The following is a 21,729-nucleotide window of genomic DNA, read 5'->3' on the forward strand; positions in this document are numbered from 1 at the left end:
TTTCATCCTCTTTACCCTGTTTGATTTCTGACCCCTATCTCCTCTAATTTGCCCTCTTTTCTATCAGCCCCTTCCGCCTTTCTTATCACTATGTGCCCCCACCAGCTTCCTATACCAAATTGATTATGTATGTTCTTCAGTCATTGAGCCAATTCTGATGCAAGTAAAGTTCACATGAGCCTCATCCCCTTCCCCCATCTTCCCCTTCACTGTGAATGTTCTTTCATGCTTCTTTTACATGCACAAATTTACCCCATTCTATTTTCCTTTCACCCCTCTAATGCATTCTTTTTTTCATGCCTTTATTTTATTTTATTTTTAATATGATCACATATTCAATTTACATTCTTGAACTCTATGTATACTCTTTCTAACTTCACTAATAATGACAAAGTTCTTCAGTGTTACAAGAATCATTTCTCCATGTAGGATGTACATAGTTCAACCTTATTGAATGTCTTTTGACTCTCCTTTTCAACTTTTAATGATTCTCTTGAATCTTGTATTTGAGAATTAATTTCCCATTCAACTCTGGTCTTTTCATCAGTAATATTTGAAAGTCCTTTATTTCATTTAATACCCATTTCTGCCCCCACCCTCCTGAAGGATTATATTCAGTTTTGCTGGGTAAGTGATTCTTGATTGATGTCATAGCTCCTTTGCCCTCTGGAATATCATATTCTAGGTCCTCCAATCCTTTAACATAGAAGCTGCTAAATCTTGTGTTATGCTGACTGTGGGCTCACAATATTTGAATTGTTTCTTTTTGGCTGCTTTCAATATTTTCTCCTTGATCTGGAAGTTTTGGAATTTAGCTATGATATTCCTGGAAGTTATCCTTTTGGGATCTTTTTCATGACATGATCAAAGTATGCTTTCAATTTCCATTTTGTCCTCTGGCTCTAGAATATCAGGGCAGTTTTCCTTTATTTCTTGAAAGATGATGTGTAAGCTCTTATTTGATGATGATTTTAAGGTAGTGCAATAATTCTTAAATTATCTCTCCTGGATTTATTTCCCAGGTCAGTAATTTTTTCTGTGAGATATTTCAAATTTATTGCTATTTTTTCATTCTTTTGACTGTTTGCCATTGAGTCATTAGCTTCCATTTGCCCAATTCTAGTTTTTAAGACATGAATTTCTTGAGTGAGGTTTTGAAAAGTCCTCCTTTTCCATTTGGCCAAATATACTTTGTAAAGAATTCCTTTTCCTCAGTGAATTTTTGTCCTTTTTTTCCCCAAAGGACCAATTCTGTCTTTCAATAAGTTTTTCTCTTCAGTGTATTTTTGTATATATGTTTTTTTTTCCATTTGACAAATTCTACTTTTTAAGTAGTTCTTCTTTTTGTATTTTTTTGCCTCATTAACATGGGTCTTTTCTGTGGTTTGTTTTTAAGTATTAATTTCTTCAGTATTTTTGGTACCTCCTTTGCCAAGTTGTTAACTCTTTTCATGATTTTCCTGTATCACCCCCACTTCCCTCCAGTTTTTCGTCTTCTCTTATTTGATTTTTAAAATCCTTTTTGAGCTCCTCTATGAATTCTTTTTGGGTTTGAGAGCAATTAATATTTTTTTATGGAGGCATTCGATGCAGCTGTTGTCCTCCTTTGCTGTCTTCTTCTGAGTTTGAGTCTACCTTGTCATCAAAATAATTTTCTGTTGTATCTTTTTGTTTTTTGCTCATTTTCCTGCCTTTAGCTTTTCTTTTAGTTTAGCTGTTTAAGTTGGGCCCTGTAATTGTAGTAAAGGTATTACTGTTACAAGTTTCAGGTTCTTTATGTAGCTACTTTCAGAGTTGGCACGGAGGATTTATCTGCTTTCATTTCTTCCAAGGTGATATGATGTAAGGTGAGTTTGTTTAATACTCTCCTAGCCTGAATAACCCCAAGCATTCTTTTACCCCTTGAAACTGTGACCATAGGTCCCCTGCTCCCCTATGGCTGCAAGTGCTGGTGTACACTGGCAATCTTCCTCACCCTCCAAATGTGTCCCAGGACTACCACTGGTTCTGCTTATAGACAATATGACAACAGTTTTGCACCCAGAGATAGCAAAGGGATCTCTGTAATCTCCTCTGAGCTGCTGTCTGTGCCATGTTACCATCTGTGTCTGAAAGTTCCAGAAGTCTTGGCTGCTGTCAGTTGTGCCAGAGGCCCATTGATTCCATGTGGCCTTCCCTGACTTACTGCATTGAACTTCCACCCCAGTACATGAGATCCCCCCTGCCAGCCTTCTAAGTTGTTTTGGACTGAAACATTACTTCATCTTGTCTTTTTGTGAATTATGCTTCTTCAGAATTCATTTTAAGCAATTACATCATTGCTTTTGGAGGATAATTTGGTAGAAATCAGTGGGTTCCTGTATGTTCTCCACCATCTTGTTTCCACCCTCTCTTCTTTTCTTTCCACCATATCTTTCCTCAGATGTCCAACTTCCTTTGACTAATACCTCTCCAGTTTACAGCCCTTCACCCAAATCCTCTTTTATCCTTTCCCCCTTCCCTCCTTATTCCATATTGACTCATCTTTCCAAAAGTCTCTCCCCTATCCCAGAACCATGCCCTCTGACTTCTTGATTACCTTATCCCCTCTTTTTGCCCCTCTACCTCTTGAAATATACTCCACTCTAGGTATGGAATCGGGGTACAGGGTCCCTTGGACATCCCAAGTCTCTAGAGGAACCTCAGTTCAAAAAGAGTATGTGAGGAATTCCTTCTTCCCAGACCCTTGGAATGCTGATGGTAGAAGAAAGCCAGCCCTGATGCAACCAGAAAGACAATTGTATAAACAAAGGATTCTCTGAGAAACAGCATTTCCTTCCGTTTTAGGGTTTTAGCATGGATATATACCTTGTATGTGCACTTAAAAATTTTCTAGATTCTCTGAGATATGCAACTCACCTACCTTTATGATTAGAGCTTAATATGTCATAAACGATGTATACTTGTGCTTTTACCCCAGATACAAAGGCATCTCACAAGGGAATGTCACTTAATCCTCCTTGTTTGTCCCCCTCCCCACCTTCCTTTCCTGTCCTCATGTAGTCTCTGTCCCTTTAAGGTATAAAATCTAAGACTCCTTCTCCCCAAAGTGGCTGACTTCACCTGTACCTGCCTCTCGGCCATTCACTCAATATAATCCTCTATTTTTAAAGATTTGTGGGAGTCTAGTAATTCTTTATGTGGTCACCCTCCAAAATTAGATAATATCAAGATCTCCCACAACTAGATAATATCAAGATCTCCCTTCTTTCTCTTCTTATCCCCTTGTCCTTTCTCTTCACACATTCTTCTCTTATTCTCTCAGTTCCCTAGGGTTACTCCTAGTCCCTCCCTTATCCAGTCCCATCTGTTTCTCCTTGCATTAAGAAAATTTTTACCCTTCTAATTGTGCATGTTCTCTCTTTACCCCAGGTCTGATAAGTAGGGTTCTCATTCCTCCCCTTCTTTATGGCATTTCCTCTACTCAGTCCTCCTTCATATGAGATAATCATTCCACTCTGCTTCCTCCTGGTCTATTCCATTACTATTTTGGCTTATTCTGTTACATTCACCTTAAATATGTCCCTTCTTAATATCCAGGCAATGATACTATTTTCCAGAGAGCACAGATGACTTTTCCCATATAAGAATAAGACACTTTGACCTTTTGGGTTGCTTATGTTTATCTGTCTTATCTATCTTTCTATCTGTTTACCCATCCATCTCCTAAGAACTAATGGCTTATAAGCAGTGTTGTACAGTGGAAAAATAATTACATTTGTAGTCAGAGGACCTAAGTTCAAATTCTGCCTTTCATTTACTAGATGTATGTCTTTAGTTGGGGAAAAACATTTCTTACTATCTCTGATGGCAATCAGGTATACAATTTATAGTCGGATAATTGGGGGCATCTCTCCTTATATGGAAAGTCTCTACATGTTGTTCATAGAAGTCCCTGGGATAAAGGATACTGATGAGGTGTGAATACTGAGACAGATTTGACTTTGTAGGATGAAGAAGTTCCTGTGGGCCTGATGAAGAGGTCCAAAGTAGTAAAGGTAAGTGGGAAAGAATAAGAAAGAAGAGCCATTGCTACCTAAGGCCATAGCACAGGCTTGGGCATGGTAGAAGTCATTTTTGAAAAATGTTATATCAATGGTTTGGGACAAACTATATCCATCAGAATTTTAAAAGCACCTGAAATAATTTGACATAAAAGGTATAATTATGAAGAAAGAACTGTGCAAATAAAGCTCAGGTTTCCTAAGTGGCATGTAGAGCAAGCAATCATTTTTAAGATCATAATAAGCTTAAAATTTTTCTCCTTGCTTTTTCATTTTAGCTCCTCTGTATAATAGTCTACAGTATACAAATCCATAAAAATTGAATATGGGTTGTGGACTTTTTACAAGGACAAAGTAAGAGGACTTTTGTCACCTCCCATAGCCTAAATTGGATACTAGGGAGCCAAGGAATCAGAAAGAAATTGTGACAACTAAAAATCAGCAGGGGGCATCTCCAACTCAAGTTTAGAGGTACTAGATAGGGGGAAAAAGGTGGTATTCTCTTGGGTAGCATCTTTCCAATAAAATCTAGTTTTGTACAAGGTGAGCATTACAGAAGCTTCCTTTATAGTCAAATTCAAATGAGTATTTTTTAAAATTTAATAATCTGGCTACCTAAAACTTTCAGACTCACACAGGAAATATAAGCTTTGTTTCAGGGGGAAATTTTAGTAATTAAAGCTGTCTAAAAGTGAAATTGGTTGACTTAGGGGTGGTGAGTTTCCTTTTTTGAGGGGGGAGGGAATCTTCAAGCAAAGACAGGATGAGCACTTTTTGGATAAGTTCAAGGGAGATTTATTTTTGTGTATGATTAAATTAGATGGCAACTGAGGGTCTTTCCAATTCTCAAATTCTGTGATTCTGTGAAATTTGTAAATGAAATAATCATTACTAGAATTTCTATATTCTATGAGAGAAAATTTCTGAATCTATTGAAAGGAAGACTTTTTCATATTAAATTGACTTATATGTGCTTATGTAGTGGGACATGGGAAACCTAGAATTCTAAGGGACACATAAAGGATTTCTAGAGTTTCTGACTTCAGTAATGTAATGTGGTCAGAGCACACTGTCCCTGGTAAATATTCTTTTTTATTTTTAAACCCTTACCTGTCTTGGAGTCAATACTGTGTATTGGCTCCAAGGCAAAAGAGTCGTAAGGGTAGGCAATGGGGGGTCAAGTGACTTGTCCAGGATCACACAGCTGGGAAGTGTCTGAGGCCAAATTTGAACCTAGGACCTCCCCTCTCTAGGACTGGCTCTCAATCCACTGAGCTACCCAGCTGCCCAACCTGGTAAACATTAATAAGCAAAGACAGCATGCAAGTTCCATAAGTTTGAGATCTGCATATCTCACTAATAGACATTTCAAAGCTCAGACATACCCCTCCCCCCACTCCCAGTTCTCTATAGACCCTTCTATGTCACATTCTTCTCTGTAAAAATCCCAATTCTGTTTTCCTTCAGGGAGGCAGTTACACCTTCACTCTGCCTCCCAGACTTTTAACCTTTTCTCCTAATAAATTTATTTATTTTTAAAGATTCTTTTGCAAGCCTGTAATTCCTTTGGTGAGTCAGCCCGCTGAAACCAGGTCAGGTTTCCTCCTAGAACATTCAGACCTGTGATATAAGATTATTTCTTTCATTTGTGAAAATTATAACTCCCCCAGCATTCTCATCCAGAGTAGTTTTAATTTATCTTTTTCTAAATTTATTTTTTAAACTAAATATAAATAGTATTCATTCCATGTTTGGAATGTACCCTTCATTTTCCTCATTTGGTGTTATAAAATGATTTTGAATACCTTTGAACCCAAAATTGAGAGTATGATTAGTAAGTTCTCTTGTAGTATTGCTTTTAATCATTCTGTTTCTTTTAAAATGACTCATCATTTTCACACCTAAAAATTAGCCTGTTGTTACATTAGAAAGAATATTTTTTTGGCATATGAACATAATTAACAAGTGATCTGAAATGTTTTTCTAATTTATTTTAGAGGTAAACCTCAGGGTGGGGAATTAGAAGACTTTAGCTCCAGTTACTTCTTCCTTTTTGGCCTCAGATTCCTCATCTATAAATTGAGGCACGCATAATACATGAGATCCACGGACCCTTTCTTTCAGCCCACTCATTCTTTTCTGGTTGTGGCTTTATGATTGACCCTTTGAAAATTGTACATAAGTTTTACATATAGGAGCTAGAAAGGAAGCATCAGGCAATTGCATCATCAAAATAGTTTTCCTGTCTAATGTTTCCTAGAAAGTATTCACTACTTTCCAAAGCTGGAAAGAAGGAAAAAGAAACTACTTTCCTCTATTCCTTCTCTGTTCCTGTTGCTCATTGAAAAGTTATAACAGACATGAAGAGTTTTAACTTCTCTATTGCTAGAAATGCACAGACATATACACACATGTGTGCATACCTATACATGCATGTAATATACATATGTATAAATTTGTGTTTATTTGCACATATTAGTGGCAAATCTTATTGAATATATATTTCAACATCTGTTTGATGTAAGTACTTAACGATTTCTGGTTGGAATTTGAGAAATTTCATGTTGTGGTCATTATTCACATTAGATGCAACTTGGTTATCAAAGTCTAACAAAATTGTATGCATCCCCTCTTTTCTAGACTTAACTCACTCCCTTCTTTTAAAACATATGCCAAGTTTGAGCCAAACTGAACTTCCTGTTATCCTTTGTAATAATAATATCTACCATTTAAATAAGGCTCTGATATTTGTAAAGCTCCTTATATAACTGACCTCATTGAGTCTTATAAAAACTCTGAGATAATGTACTCTGAGTATTACACTCATTTTGGAGATAAGAAAATTGAGGCTCTGAGATGTTAAATTACCATTTAGTTATGGCCATAAGTTCATTAAGTGTGAGAATCAATATTTAAATCCAGATGCTTGGTACAGAACTTTTCCCACATACCACACTGACTGGTCAGGTAAATCTAGCACTTTCTCACCTGCACTCCTTTGCTCAGATCTATTTGCCAAACCAAGAAAGTATTTCCCTAGCCCTTGCCTTTTGAAATCATACCAATTTGTCAAATTCCATCTCCAAAGTTAACTTGCTAGAGTTTTTTATTCCTCCAATGAGAAATTATCTTTTTATTGTTCCATAACTTTACAAAATCCAAATGAAACAAGCATTTCCATATACAAAGAAAAAGAAGGTAGTACACAAATGAAGTCACAAATCTCCTACAAGCTTAGCTTACTTTTCTTCATATCCACAGAATAAAACCCATCCACTAGTGTCCCAGCTCCTTCCTACCTTCCCTCTATCACAAAAGAATTTTGTCAAGGTGGCCAACACACATATATAAATTAGTCTTTCATATTTCAACTTTCTGTTCACTTTCTGTAAATGCCATTCACAATTTATTCTTCCAGGATTAGTTCTGTGGCTGTTTATCCTGTTCTCCTGGTTCTATTCATTTCACTGTTCATTTTTTCACATAGTTCTTTCCAAATTTTTAAAAAATCAGTCTGTCCATCACAATCATATACCACAATTTGTTCAGCCATTCCCTAAATGATCAGCAATCCTTCAGTTCCAATTCTTTGTTACCACAAAGAAAGCTGTTATAAATATTTTGAAACACATGGATTCTTTCCTCTTTTCCTGATCTCCTTGGGGAAATTATTTTTGCTTCATAAGATTTTCAATCATATTATGTTCCTCTCTACCTATATTCTACTGTGCATTAGATATATTTGAAATATATTTTGTATTAAATATTTTTATATTAAAACCATTATATGATAGTATATATTCTTATGTATCAATCTGCCTCCTAATTTATAAGATGAAAAAAGGATGGTATTAACAACCCCTTTTTTTAATGAAACTCCAAATTTGCCTTTTTTTTTCTATGTTACTGAATTTAGGTAGCTTTCAGCTTCCCTAGTGATTGGCTACAGACTTTTACCCAAGATCCTCTGTAACCAGCCAGTTTCCCTTGTTATACCAAGTTCTTTAGTTCCATGGAAATTCCCATTCTTGGTAGTTTTTTTTTCCCTTGAGACATTATTTGTGTATATGACTATGTGGTTGCCATAAGAGCATTGTCTCCCTTGTCCTGATTAAAGATGTTTTCTTTTGTAACTGCTTTGGTGTTTCTGTGTTTTGTTTTGTTTTTAGGTTGGCAGTATTATTTTAAAATTACTTTTTATATTTGAATATTTAAAACAATCAACTCTTGCTCTACAATAACTCTACAATGTCAAAGCTTAAGCAAATTATATGAAAATATATAGGAATACTATAGTTTTTATAGATAAAAACATTGGGGTATATCATAGTCCTAAAAAACACAGGTTAAAATGGCATCTTAAGCATTTTGTTAATAAGGCCTCCTTGGTCATACTAATATGAATCATTACTATAACAAAGACTTTAAAATATTTTTAAACTATAAGAACACATTTATTTTACCTGTGTATTCAAGATGAAATCCAGCAGCTGATACACTGATATCTGACTGAAAGTTTAGGTACAAATTATTAGAAGTACTGTTTAGAAGATGTGGGATCGTAGTTCCTGAAATTAAATAACAGATGAGATTGTCAAACATTGTTTAGAGCTACTACTCTATAACAAAATATAATTGGGGTAGATTTCAATTTTTCAGAAGCTGAGTACTGAGATCCTTAGATTATCTAAGTCTTCTCTCTGCTTTGCCCCTCTGCACTATCATTTTGTTGTGTTTCAACATCTCCACTGGGGATAGAGCTAATCTTTAGGAACATTCCAGGTTTTTTACTTAGAGAATAAGTCAAAGCAGGGAGAAGTAGTGGAAATAAAATTTGACAGTTTTCCTGGCAACATGGGAAAGAAAGGTAAAGCTAATGGTAAGAAATGAGAATCCAAAATTACATATGGATTTTGAATATGTTTTCTACCTTTCACAATACTTTAAACAATCACAAACCAAAATTTAAGTGAAAATCAATTTACTTAAATGAATGATGAAAATTTCTGGAAGATCCTTTATCAGTTTAAAGCAGTGGTTCCCAAAATTTTTTGGCCTACCACCCCCTTTCAAGAAAAAATATTACTTAGCCCCCTGGAATTAATTTTTTAAAAAATTTTAATAGCAATTAATAGGAAAGATAAATGCACCTGTGGCCATCCTCACCTTCCTGGATTGCTGCAGCACCCACCAGGGGGTGGTAGCGCCCACTTTGGGAATCACTGGTTTAAAGGAAAACCATTAATTGAGACTGCTAAAAATTTTTGACTTGCTTAAACATTATTAATATAAGTAATTATAAAATTAAATTGAAAATGCCATATTTTGTTAGTTAATATAGGACAGGATTTGAGGTGAAATCAAAAGAAAAATTCACTTATGGTCTTCATTAGTAGCTATTTATAAATTTAAATCTTATATCAGGAAATTTGCTACAACATATATACTTCAGGTCAAATCATGTATAGCATCTTTATAATAAACTTATAATTCAGTTCTTTGGGTAAAATTAATAAAGTTAGTGTTATCCTTATCTTCCATGACTGCCATCAAAAGGAGTATATAAAATACTTTGAGAAAGGACAAATTTAAACTTATTATAATTACTGAGTTTGATAAAATGAAAATCCCTAAAAGGTATTTCATCATTTTGTGACCTTGGAAGGTCCTGTGTAAGTCTGGGCAAAATCTATATACTTTATAAAAGGAAAGGGAGAAGCACAAGGCCCTATGTGGACAAATAAGTTCAAATAAATACCTTAAAGTCTATTTCAAATTTCAACTATTTCATACAAGATGATTTTTTCTCCTTATTTTTAGTGTAACTATCATTTGAAGGATTGTAGGCAAATATGTTATAAATAAAAAGAAGTCATAGTTATTAGCAAAGAATTATAAACACAGTTGGTGTTGCCTTGGGAATGACTGAACAAATTTAGAAATGGGAGTGAAATAGAAAATCACATTGCAAAAAAAATTATGTAAATGATATATTCTGAGAAACTGTATGAACTTACAAAGAAGAAGACATTTGTGGAACCAGGAAAACAATCATGAATGAAGATTTTAATAAAAAATAAAAAGTAATAAAATAATTCCCACTATATGTAAATCCCAGGATCAAACTCAATCACAGATCAGAGATGAAGAAATATACCATCCTTCTTTTTATTATTTGTGAGGAATAATGCAAATCTCATGATTTACAGTCACTATGTTGGTTAATTTTGCTTAATGATTTTAACTTTTTCCCCCCTTTGATACGGGAAAGGCTCATGATTGTTATATTAAAAAAAAAGTAGTTAAGCAATAAAAGTTTAAGAGTTGACATTAAGTTTCTATTTGATAAAATCTGTTTCATATAATTTTGTGAATGTTGTGGGGGGTTTTTTTTGGTTATGTCATAATGATCCCATCTGAAGTTTTCTTTGCAAAATATGGGAGTAGTTTGCCATTTCTTGCTCTAACTTATTTTAAAGATGAGAAAACTAAGGCCAATAGGATTAAGTGATTTCCCTAGAGTCAAACAGGTAATAAGTTTTCTAAGGCCAGATTTGAACTCAAGAAGATGAGTATTTCTTAGACCAGGCCTGACACTGTCCACTATGTCACTTAGCTGATGATATAATTATGAACCATTAATTTTTTTAATGGAATAATCAAGCTCATTTTGAATAAGTGATATAATTGCAGGTTGGGGGAAGATATAACCATATACTTGACCTATGTTATACTCAGTCATAAAACTAAAGAAGTGCATAGTGGAAGTGTTTTTAAATATAGCTTGCATGACCATTTATTAGGGACTGGATTCAATTTCTGTCCAGTTCCAAGATTCTTAATAGCTTATTCCTATACTCAATCTCTCAGAAAGACACAATTTAAACTTAAAATAAAATGATAATGAGAGAATTCTTAGAAATTTCCAATTTCTTGATTTAACAAATGACTTTAACAAAGGTTTTTTTCTCAAGTATATGCCAAAACTTTCATGCAGTGGCCATTTTGTGTCTTTTCTCTGGCTGATTTCCACTTAGAAGATCATAAGGTTAACAGCAATAAAGTGCCTTTAAGATCAGAGGTAATTTAAATGAAAAAAAAACACACCATTTATCATTATCCCACTTATTAGAATCCTCTAAATACATGAAACTATCAAACTATTCTTTGCATAGTTTAGACAAATAAATAGAAAGCCAACCAGTGTTCCTAATCAAAGATGATGATTATGCAAAGATGTTTTTATTATTTCTAAAAACAGTAAAAAGAAAAATGCTAAATTCTACATGTGGCAACTAAGTGATAGGATTTTTGTTTATATTATTCAACTTAAAATATTTAAACTTTTTTCATAGTTCAATGACAGCTTTAAGTTTAGCAAATAAAATGACAACATTCTATAGAAGGAGGGACACAAAGGGCAGAGAGAGAGAGACAGAGACAGATAGAGGAGAAGAAGAAGAAGAAAGGATGGAAAGACAAGAAGAAAGATGCAAAAAGAAAAAAGGTGGAAGAAAGAAATATAGGAAAGGAGAAAATGAAAAGAGCAAAAGGAATAGAAAAAGTAGAGGAAGAGGAAGATAAATAGAGAGGGGGAGGTGATAATTCTACCAGAATATCCAGATGTATATGAATTGCATTTATGTTCTGCCACTTTAATTTACCTGAATAACTTCCAAGTCTTGGGGCATTGTTGTCACCACCATCATAAAAATCCAGAGAATCCCAGTTATGTTCTGTGGCAAAACTAACAACTTGCACCTGAGAAATGACAGGGAGTTATACACCAGTATCTCACTCCAATTAATCATATTTGTCATCCTTTAGTATACCTGTATGTATTTTTTTTCCAAATGAAACAGGAAAATCACTATGTAGAAAGATGCTAAAATTAAAAAGTGTCTGCATAACCATGTTGGCTGTGCTGACTGTCTAATTATTTAACTAATTCTACATTTGATTTCAGAAAATAGTCATGTGCTGCTATTTTCAACCCAAATCATTGGTCACAGTATTGTGTGACACAAGAACACAAGACCTTAATAGTTATGCATATTATCATGTCCTTTTCTATCCATTAATATCAGATCTTCAGCCTTGAATTCAGATTTTTTTATATTGTTTGTATTTGTCCACAAGTCTGTCATAAAGGTAAATACGATCACTGTTCACTGAATAAATATGACACTTGCATTTAATCAACATTTTTCAATTCCAAAGTACTTCACAATTATTGATTCACCCATGCAAATGCAGGTGTCTGTTTGCCAGTGGTGAATGCCACATGGTAACAGATGCCCTTTCTACTGAACTGGCACTGGTCCCAATGGTCTTTTTCCAGGGAGGAGGAAGAGCTAAATCAAAGCTGTGTGTTTCCAACATAACCATCATCTCCTAAAACAATTTGCTTCTTCCTCCTCATCTCTCTCTTTCCTATTCATTTCCACTCCTCCCCTTCTTCAGTGCTTGCTGGCATCTCTTGGGTGCCAGGTAATAAGAAAAAAAAATTACATCCATCTGGTCTGTTTCAATAGCAGTTATTCATTCAATAAATAGTTGTATGTATGCAAAGCACTGCTGTGTATAGGGAACAGCAAGTAGGCCAGTTTGATTGGAATCCAGAGTGAGTAAGAGGAAGTAATATGACATAATTCTGAAATGATAGGCTGGAGACATATGGTGATGGGCTTGAAAAAGTCTCTTCTCTTTAGTAGAGTTTGTATGTATTTTATTCTAGTGATCACTGGAAGCCACTGAAGCTCTTACAGTGGGAGAGTTACATCGTCAGACTAGTGCCTTAAAAATATCAGTTTGGCCACGGGGAGGATGATAAGTTCAAGAGGGGGAATGAGACTCTTGGCCCATTTGGAGACCAATTTGGAAGACAGGTAATGAGGGTCTAAAAATGGGATAATAACTTGTGAATAAAGGGACAGATGCAAAACATGTGGAAAGAGAGAATCTAAAAGACATGGCAATGAATTAGATACATGGTTTAAATGAAAATTGAGTCAAAAGTGATTCTGACACTGCCAACCAAAATGAATGAGGTCCTTAGTGGTAAAAGCAAAACAAGAAAGTAGGTGAAGGGAGGGGAAAGAGGAAAAGGGTAAGATAATGTTTTGGATATGCTGAATTTTAGATATCTATAGGGCATCTAAATATAGACTAATAGGAGGCAGTTGGTAAGGAAGAGTGGGAGTTCAGAAAAAAAAAAAGATGTAGATTTTGGAATTCTATGCAAACAGCTATTGAACCAATGTGAACTAGTGAAATTCCAAGTAGGCCAGTGCAGAGAGAAAAGGGAAAAAGTCCAAGGATAGAACCCTTCCCTTCCTTAAACTCATTCATGATATGGATGATGATACATTTTTAAAGGGGAAAAAAACAGAATAGGTGGTCAGTCTGATAGGGGAAAATTAGGAGAAAATTATATTACAAGAACTGATGAAACAGGGTTTTTAGGTGGAGAGATGGTTAAAAGTAGCAAATGCTGCAGAGAGGTCAGATGAGAAAAAAATAAGTAAAGTTGAGTGGATTTAACAATTAAAAGAGGTGACTGGTGAACATGATGACATCAATTTCTGGCAATACCTTAAAGATATGAGAGAGTCTGAAAAAGTATCCTTTTATATTTATTTATTTATTTGCTTCTTGCTTCATTTATTTATTTATTTATTTATTTGTTTATTTATTTATTTATTTGTTTGTTTATTTTAAGTGTTGGCAAAGAAACTTATCTGTAGCCTACAGGAAAGAAACCAATATGAAAGAGAAACTGAAGATAAGAGAGACAGATGGTGATTGCAGTGGTAGAGATCTAGCACAAAGGAGCTAGCAAAGGCATTATTGAGAAGGGCTACTAGATAGAGCAAAGTGAATAATGTAAAGGGTAGTTTGAAATAAAGATTTGGGAAGAAATCTTATTTTCAAAATTCTGATATAGTATTCTTTTCATTATGCTACCCAAGTGGACATATTTAATTCAAGCATTTCTACTAATTTTTCTTTTATCCTTTAGTTGGTGGTGCTCAAACCTAAGTTACTCTGACTTTCTATGACCAAAGAGAACTTTGATTGATCTTTATATGACTTAGGAGAAGAAAAGTGCTTTAAGATTAAGGCAAAGTGGTTCAGATTTTCAAAGAAGGGAAGAGAATGGATATTGGAAATTATAGACCAGTAAACTTGATTTTTATTTCTGGGAAAATTTTAGAACCTATTATCGATGAGAATAGTTTGTGAATAGTTCTTGGAAAGGGAAACTGATCAAATGAAGACCAGCATATGTATGATTCTGGTAGATCAGGGCAAGTTAAAGAAATTAAATAATTTATACTTCAGAAATTGCATGACAATGTCTCTTATTCTATTTTCATGGATAAGATGGACCATTTTTTGTAAGCTTATATTAGAATTATGTGTATTTAGAACTGGTTTTATGACTATATAAAGTTGATTAATGTTGATTTTTATGAAGTTCTTTAGAGAAATGTCTCCGAAGTTTGTTCTTGACTATGGGAATTTTGTGGTAGCCAAATTCTACTAAGGGAATGTCCTCCTCTAAGGAATGGCTAAAAATATTATGATATATGAATAAAATGGAATGTAAAAGTAATAAATAACAAATGGGCAGATTTAGAGGAAATTTCAGAAGACCTCTAAGAACCATTTAGAGTGGAGTTAGCAGAGCTGGAACAATTTATACAACAATATTTATTGTAGGAAAAAATAATTTTGAAAGACTTCAGAATTCTTAACAATACATTGATAAACTATTAGTCTAAAAACTGAAGATGAAATACTCCTTGTCATAGAGGTAATTAATCCAAAATGCAGAGATAGAAACATATTTTTGAGCATGAACAATGAGGCAGTTTCTTTTGCTGGATTATACATTTTTAGGATGAGTCTTTTCTTTTTCTTTATTATTGTTGTTGAACTTGTGGTGACAACAGGAGAAAAAGATTATAAATAAATGTAAAAACAAATATACAAATTTAACGTTTTTAAAGATAAAGCATTCTAATGTAATAAAGGAAAATCATCTTTATCAATGAGTTGGATTAATTCAGAGATGACATGCTTGTCAAAATTGCATAGTCCAAATCTAAAAAGATTTCAATATGCGAGAATAGCCTAAAATAAAGAAAATTTTTATTGCTAGTAATTTCTACTTATTTCTTAGCTATCCTGCAGTTAAAAAAATTGAAATGTCATATTTTCAATCAAAGATGCATGGTTCATATCTTCACTCGCTTATAAAAAATTTTAACTGCAAAAATAATATTTAAGTTATTTTCCTTAAATGAACTGAACTTGTTATCATTTATAATGTGAGAACACAAAAAGAAACCTTTTCTCTTAAAAAGTACCTGGAAGTCAATCCATACATTTTAGAATATTGATTATATAGCTTCAAATTAAAGCTAACTTCAAAAACACTTTAGCAGTTTTAAAAATTAGGAACTCATATTATTAGTTTAGAAATATTTCTATTTTAAAATGTATTATTGTGGTAATTCTTTGGAATTAGAAATATGTAAGGGGAAATAATGTTATAAATAGGGGTCAATTTATGGGCTGACCTACAAAATTATAATTAATCTATAATTTAGCAAAACAATTTATGTGGAATGAAAGTTATTAGAAAATAGCAAAAACTAATAATTAAAGAAAATACAAATAAAACTGAATATTTAAAAAAATTTTGAATGTTAATGCTTGGAGAAAATAATATTTATGTATAAGAGACTTGAAACACAGAGAGCCTCATAATGATACCAAACTGGTCTACTGATAACATTCAAGGGCTCTCTTTTAAAATTTGACATTTTATCTTCCAGATCTAGTAATCTATCCACTGAATTATTCAACTGCTTATCTTACAAATAAGAGGTTAACTAAAGATTTCAAATTAAGTATTTTTACATAGGAGACTGTCTATTTTATCCAGACACTTAGGTTCCATAATTTTCTATTTGAACTAGAAGGAGAGATACAAGATGTTTGTATTGATATCTTCTGTTTTCTTTCTTTTTTTACAATTCCTTTATTTCATCTTGTATCGCTTACTTCTAGTTCAAATACTTTTCAAAGGAAAACTGATCTTTCCTGATTTACTTTGCATTTAAGAAACATTTTTACAGTAGTCACCTGTCAAGGGATATAATAACATTAATTCCATCCTATGAGATTATATCTTCAATTTATCTGTTGTGTGTATGATCTTCTGGGCATGTAAACATATATACATGGTTTTAAAAAATCTAGTCATATTTATAAAAATATGATAGATAATGGCAACTGTGTAGAAGATCACAGAGCCCTCTAGGCAAATACATACAGGTTTAATCCTTCTCCATCCCTCCACCCCAGATAAGGAAGTCATGGTTGGGAAAATAGTGATAAGATGGTGGGAGTGAGAAGATGGTGGAAATTCAGCTGAGTGCTAGTGAATGCCAGGCCTGGGCAATGCAAGGATACACAGGAAGTAGAGCTTTCATTTTATCCATAACAATATTGAGGCATGTATCAACAAGGCTGTTAAGAAGAAATAAGAAGAAGCAAAAGAACAACATCTCTTAGCCTCTGTGAGAGGCCCAAAGGAAAACTGTTGACAGAAGATGCTGGTACTTTCTTAGTCCTCCGAGGGGCAGGATGTGTGGAAGCCTACATGCCTACCTCTCACACGCCTTAGTTTCTCTCTTCCTTTCTTCTAGGAGACAGTGACAGGACCAAGGAGAGAAACAGGGAGCAGTATTGTATGCCCCCACCAGGAGTCCGTGACGTTGGCCAAGACCCTGGACCACAGCCTGTGGTGACACAGTGCTTCCACACTGGGCAAAGCCCTGGTCTATCCCACTATCCATGGCCATGGCTCCCCTGCTAGCAGCACACGTTAACCTGTCTACCATGGTGTTTAGTTGGACTGAAACAATAGGGGTAAAACCTTAAAAAGAAGTTGAGGCTAGCAATGGGTGATGAACTAACAGAATAGGGAGAGGAAGAGAGACTGGAGATCACAACAGAGACTAAAAATACCATTAGGAGTGAAAGAGAGAGGGATGGAGGCAATGCATAGAGAACATCAGGCCTGGAGTTGGGAGGACTTGGGTTCAAATTTAGCCTCAGATACTCCTTAGTGGTGTGAGTTTGGACAAGTCACTTAACCCCATTTGCCTAGCCTTTGCCACTCTTCTGGCTTAGAAATGATCTTGTAAAAGTTAAAAAAGAGGGAGTGAATGAAGTGTAGGTTATCATCAAACTTAAAAATCAACCTTATTCAGGTCATTATAGATGATGGAAAAACCTAAAAAGTTAGCTGAGGAGTGAATATGTTGGTCATAGCAACTGAGGAAACCAATTAACTAGAAGATCAGAGTGTTTAAGGAAAAATTCTATACATTTAAGCTTCTAAACAGAGCAAGAAAATTGTGAACCAAGTACTGTATTTCTTGAGGAAAGAGGAAGAATAACTTGCAGGCCTTGAATATATGGTGATTATGGTTATCTATTTTCCTTTTAGCTAAATTTGTTATAAATGAAAAATAAAATTTTTTCACTTTTTTCCCTTACAATTTACTGTCATCTTTTCCAAAGTAATGAGCTTACTTCTAATGAAAACTAGAGATGGGGGCAGCTAGTTGGTTCAGTGGATTGAGAGCCGAGCCTCGAGACAGGAGGTCCTGGGTTCAAAACTGACCTCAAACACTTTCTAACTGTGTGACCTGAGACAAGTCATTTAACCCCCATTGCCTAGCCCTTATTGGTCTTTGGTTCTAAGGCAGAAGGTAATCGTTTTAAAAAAGAAAAAGAAAACTAGAGATAACAGTGATTTAGAAAACCTTTTTCTTGGTTAAACATTATATTTTGATTTTGCTACTTTCTAGCATTGTTTAATGGTTTCATCATTCTTTCTTCCATTACTAAAATATAGCACAAAGTTCTAAGGAAAACTGTATGATTAAATTGGGAAAGCAAGTTATTTTTATGAGATGAAATTATATTTTATAAGGCACAAATACAACTTATGTAGCCAATATTAAATCAGTAATAAAGTGCAATCATTCTATTTGTTCTGAAATGATCTACTTGTATATATGACTGTCTATTCAAATCTATGTTAGTTAAGCCAAGTAGACAGCATGGAAAACTTCTAGTTTAGTTAAAAATAACTTTCTAATAAATCCTGGTATGACAGGTGTTAATGGCTTGCTGAAACTTTTATGAATAATCTATCTGTTCATGCTGTCTCTGAAAATATCAGCTTCATACATATAAAAAACTCCAAAATAAACACGTATTCTTACTTGAATGCCAGCTCCCTCTGGTACTGTGATCTTCCACACACAATTCAGATTGTTGTCATACGGCTCTGGATAACCAGGAGATAAAATGGTCCCTTTGCGCTTTGTTAAAATTCCACCACAGGGCACTGCAAGTAAATACAGTCAAAGAGAAAGAAAGAGACAGACAGAGAGATAGACATAGATGGATGGGGTAGACAGAGAGGGATATAGGAAAGAAGAGAAAGAAAAAGAGAAAAAGAAAAAAAAGATTCTTAATGATAATTTTAAGATTGGAAGAAAAGTCAAAGTTGGCATCTGAATTGAATACTAGCACTGTTAGTTTGAAATAATTCAAAATAATTAATTTTATTCATGATGGCCTAATGAAAATTATGTCTTCAAATGTTACCTATATTTTTAAAATTAGTGTGATATTATTTTATGTAAATAAGACTATGTGTACAAATAACTCTCCAATACTGTAAATTTTCATGATTACTATTATTGTTTGTTACAATGAATTCGAATAAACCCAAGTCAAAGATTAATAATGGGAAAAAAAGATAGATTTTCTTTTCACTATTATGAGGTTATATTTTGTTTAACACAACTAAGAAAGAAAATAAAATTGTATGCCACAACTTGTTAAGACATCCCTAATTGATGGACAAGCCCTTAATTTTCAATTCTTTGTCACCAAACATACAGATCCTTTCCCCGTATTCTTTTATCCTTTTAGCATACTGACCTTATAATTATATTACTACATTAAAAGGTATATGTCATTTTATAGCTTCTCGGCATAGTTTCAAATTATTCTCTAGAATGATTGGATCAGTTCAAAACTCCACCAAAATTTATTAGAGTCCCAGTCTTTTCACATACCTCTCTGCATTTCTTATTTTCCTTTCCTATTATGTTAGTCAATCTGCTAGGTGAAAAATGGTATTTCAGAATTATTTGAATTTGCATTTTTTAAATCAACAGTGATTTAGAGCATTTTTTATGATTATAGATAGCTTTGAATTTCTTCTTTTCAAAATTGCTTATTCATATCCTCTGACCATTTATCATTTGGAGAATGGTTCTTTTTTTTTTTTCTTTACAAATTTGACTCAATTTCTCCACAATTTTTGTCAATTTTTGCTCCAAAGACCTAGATCTCTGGGTTTATCAAATACTAGATTACTATGGTCGTTTGCTACTATCTATTGTGTGTCTAATCTATTGCACTGATCTTCCAGTCTCTTCCTTAGCCAGTCCAAATTGTCTTCATAACTTTGTAATATAATTTGAAATCTGAGAAAGGTAGGAGGCCTTCCTTCAATTATTTTATACATTTTTTTCTAGCTGTATAAAATAATTCTTTGGTAGTTTCACTGGTTTGACATTTAGTAAATAAATTAATTCAGGTAGAATAGAACCAAGAATCATTTTTTATTATATTGGTTCAGCCTACCCATGAGCAATTAATTTTCTCCATTTGTTTAGATGACAGTTCTTTTTGTGGTGGCAAAGAATTGGAAACTAAAGGAGTACCTATACATTGGTGAATGGTTAAATAAATTATGGTACATGAATGTTTCAGGATATTATTTTGTCATAAGAAATAATAAAAGGAATGGTTCCTTAGGAATCTAGGAAGAATTGTATCATCTGATAAAAAATGAAATAAGTAAAATCAGGAGAATAATTTTTTAATAGAACATTATAAAGAAAAGAAAATTTGAAATAATTAAAAACTCTAACATGTACAATCACCAGAAATTGTTTTGGTGGGAAAGGGGAAAAAAAAGAAATGCCTACTATCTACTGGGCATTACGAATTTTACAACTCTGTGATGTAACTACCATTATTATTCTCATTTTATAGGTGAGATAACTGAGATAGACAGTAATTGTGACTTGCCCAGGGTCACATAACTATTAAGTTTATGAGGTTAAATTTGAGCTCTTGTATTCCTTTTTAAAAAATAAATTTATTTATTTGTTTAATTTAAAATATTTTTCCATGGTTATATGATTCATGTTCTTTCCTTGCCCTCCTCCCTCCCCACTTCCAGAGCCACTGAGCAATTCCACTATGTTTTACATGTATCATTGTTCAAAACCTATTTCCATATTATTACTATTTGCAATAGAGCTTGTCTTCCTTATGCTTAGTCTAACTCTGTATCATCTAACTTTCTGAAATTCTATGAAGAAATATATTATCTATGTTTTAACAGAGAGATGATGGGCCCAGGCTGAAAAAGGAGGTATATATACATATTTTTTGATATTGCTAAAGGATGATTTTTTCCCCTTTTTTTTTAGTTTGACTACACTTTTATTATTGTTACAGGGATTTTTATTTTGTTTTGTTTTTAATCTGGGTGAAATGAGGGAGAGAAAATGCATTTTTTTAAAAATAAAAACCTAGGATTAAAAAAATGATCAAATCATCAAGATCAGTGTTCAAAAGTGATGATTTTATCAAATGATATTAATTTAAAAAACCTTCTGGGACATTTCATCACTCGAGAGTCTCAAATGAGAAAGAGGAAAAACTGACCTCACTTCCTTCAAGTTTTAAGAATGTTTTCTACTCTGTCCAATTTAACAAAGATTCAGTGCCTATTATGTGCAAAGCATTGTACTAGCTTATGGAATAAACAGGTTTCTATACATCTAGCACAATGTCTTTGAGGAGAAAATGGCACTATTGCTTTTAAATAAATTAGCAAAATTTTAAATTGTTGAAAAGAAGTTAAACTTGGGGCAGTTAGGTGGTTCAGTGGATTGACAGCCAGGCCCAGAGATGGCAGAGGTTGGACTCAAATCTGCTTTCAGACATTTCCTAGCTGTGTGACCTTGGGATAGTCACTTAACCCCTCCCTATTGCCTACCCCTTACTGCTGTTCTGCCTTGGAATCAATATGCAGTATTGATTCTAAGATGGATGAGAAGGGTTTAAAAAAAATAAAAAAGGACAGAAGTTTACCTCTATCAAGGATACAAAAGAGAGAGATCCCTGGATGAGCTTATGTCCAAAATGGTAGACTGGAGAATTTTTTTTTCTAAATAGCAGCTTGTACAATGCAGATGTTGCATAGAAATTAGAGAGTTAAGTTGGCAGTCTTCATACTGACAATGGTCAATTTTGCTTTGTCTTTAGGGAGGATGGGTTAAGTCTCAGGAATGGGAACTTGTATGTTTTTCTCCCTTTTTTCTCTTCAGACTAAAGAAGAAAAGATCAAAGTACAGGGCTGGCAGGGAGACACAACACAAATAAGGAAGCTCTCCCTAGGCTTGTCTATAAATAGAAGCTAGGCCAGGATGAGGGGATTAGCCAGTTATTTAGCTGAAAACTGAACTCAAGATTTAATGCCGAGAGGGAACAGGTAGGCAAGCAG

General features: G+C 33.9%; 1 protein-coding gene across 1 annotated transcript in view; it reads right to left on the bottom strand.

Moving 5' to 3' along the window:
• Nucleotides 1-21,729, bottom strand: part of CSMD3 (CUB and Sushi multiple domains 3) — a 1,590,968-nt gene that overhangs the window by 195,880 nt on the left and 1,373,359 nt on the right. The window contains exons 35-37 of the mRNA XM_044684131.1: nucleotides 18,356-18,480; nucleotides 11,708-11,804; nucleotides 8,507-8,611 (exon numbers count right to left, since the gene is read on the bottom strand). Of these exons, the coding sequence (XP_044540066.1) occupies nucleotides 8,507-8,611; nucleotides 11,708-11,804; nucleotides 18,356-18,480 (327 nt within the window). The remainder of the gene's footprint in view (nucleotides 1-8,506; nucleotides 8,612-11,707; nucleotides 11,805-18,355; nucleotides 18,481-21,729) is intronic.

The sequence above is a fragment of the Gracilinanus agilis genome, chromosome 1, assembly GCF_016433145.1.
Source record: "Gracilinanus agilis isolate LMUSP501 chromosome 1, AgileGrace, whole genome shotgun sequence".
In the NCBI taxonomy this organism is placed as follows: Eukaryota; Metazoa; Chordata; class Mammalia; order Didelphimorphia; family Didelphidae; genus Gracilinanus; species Gracilinanus agilis.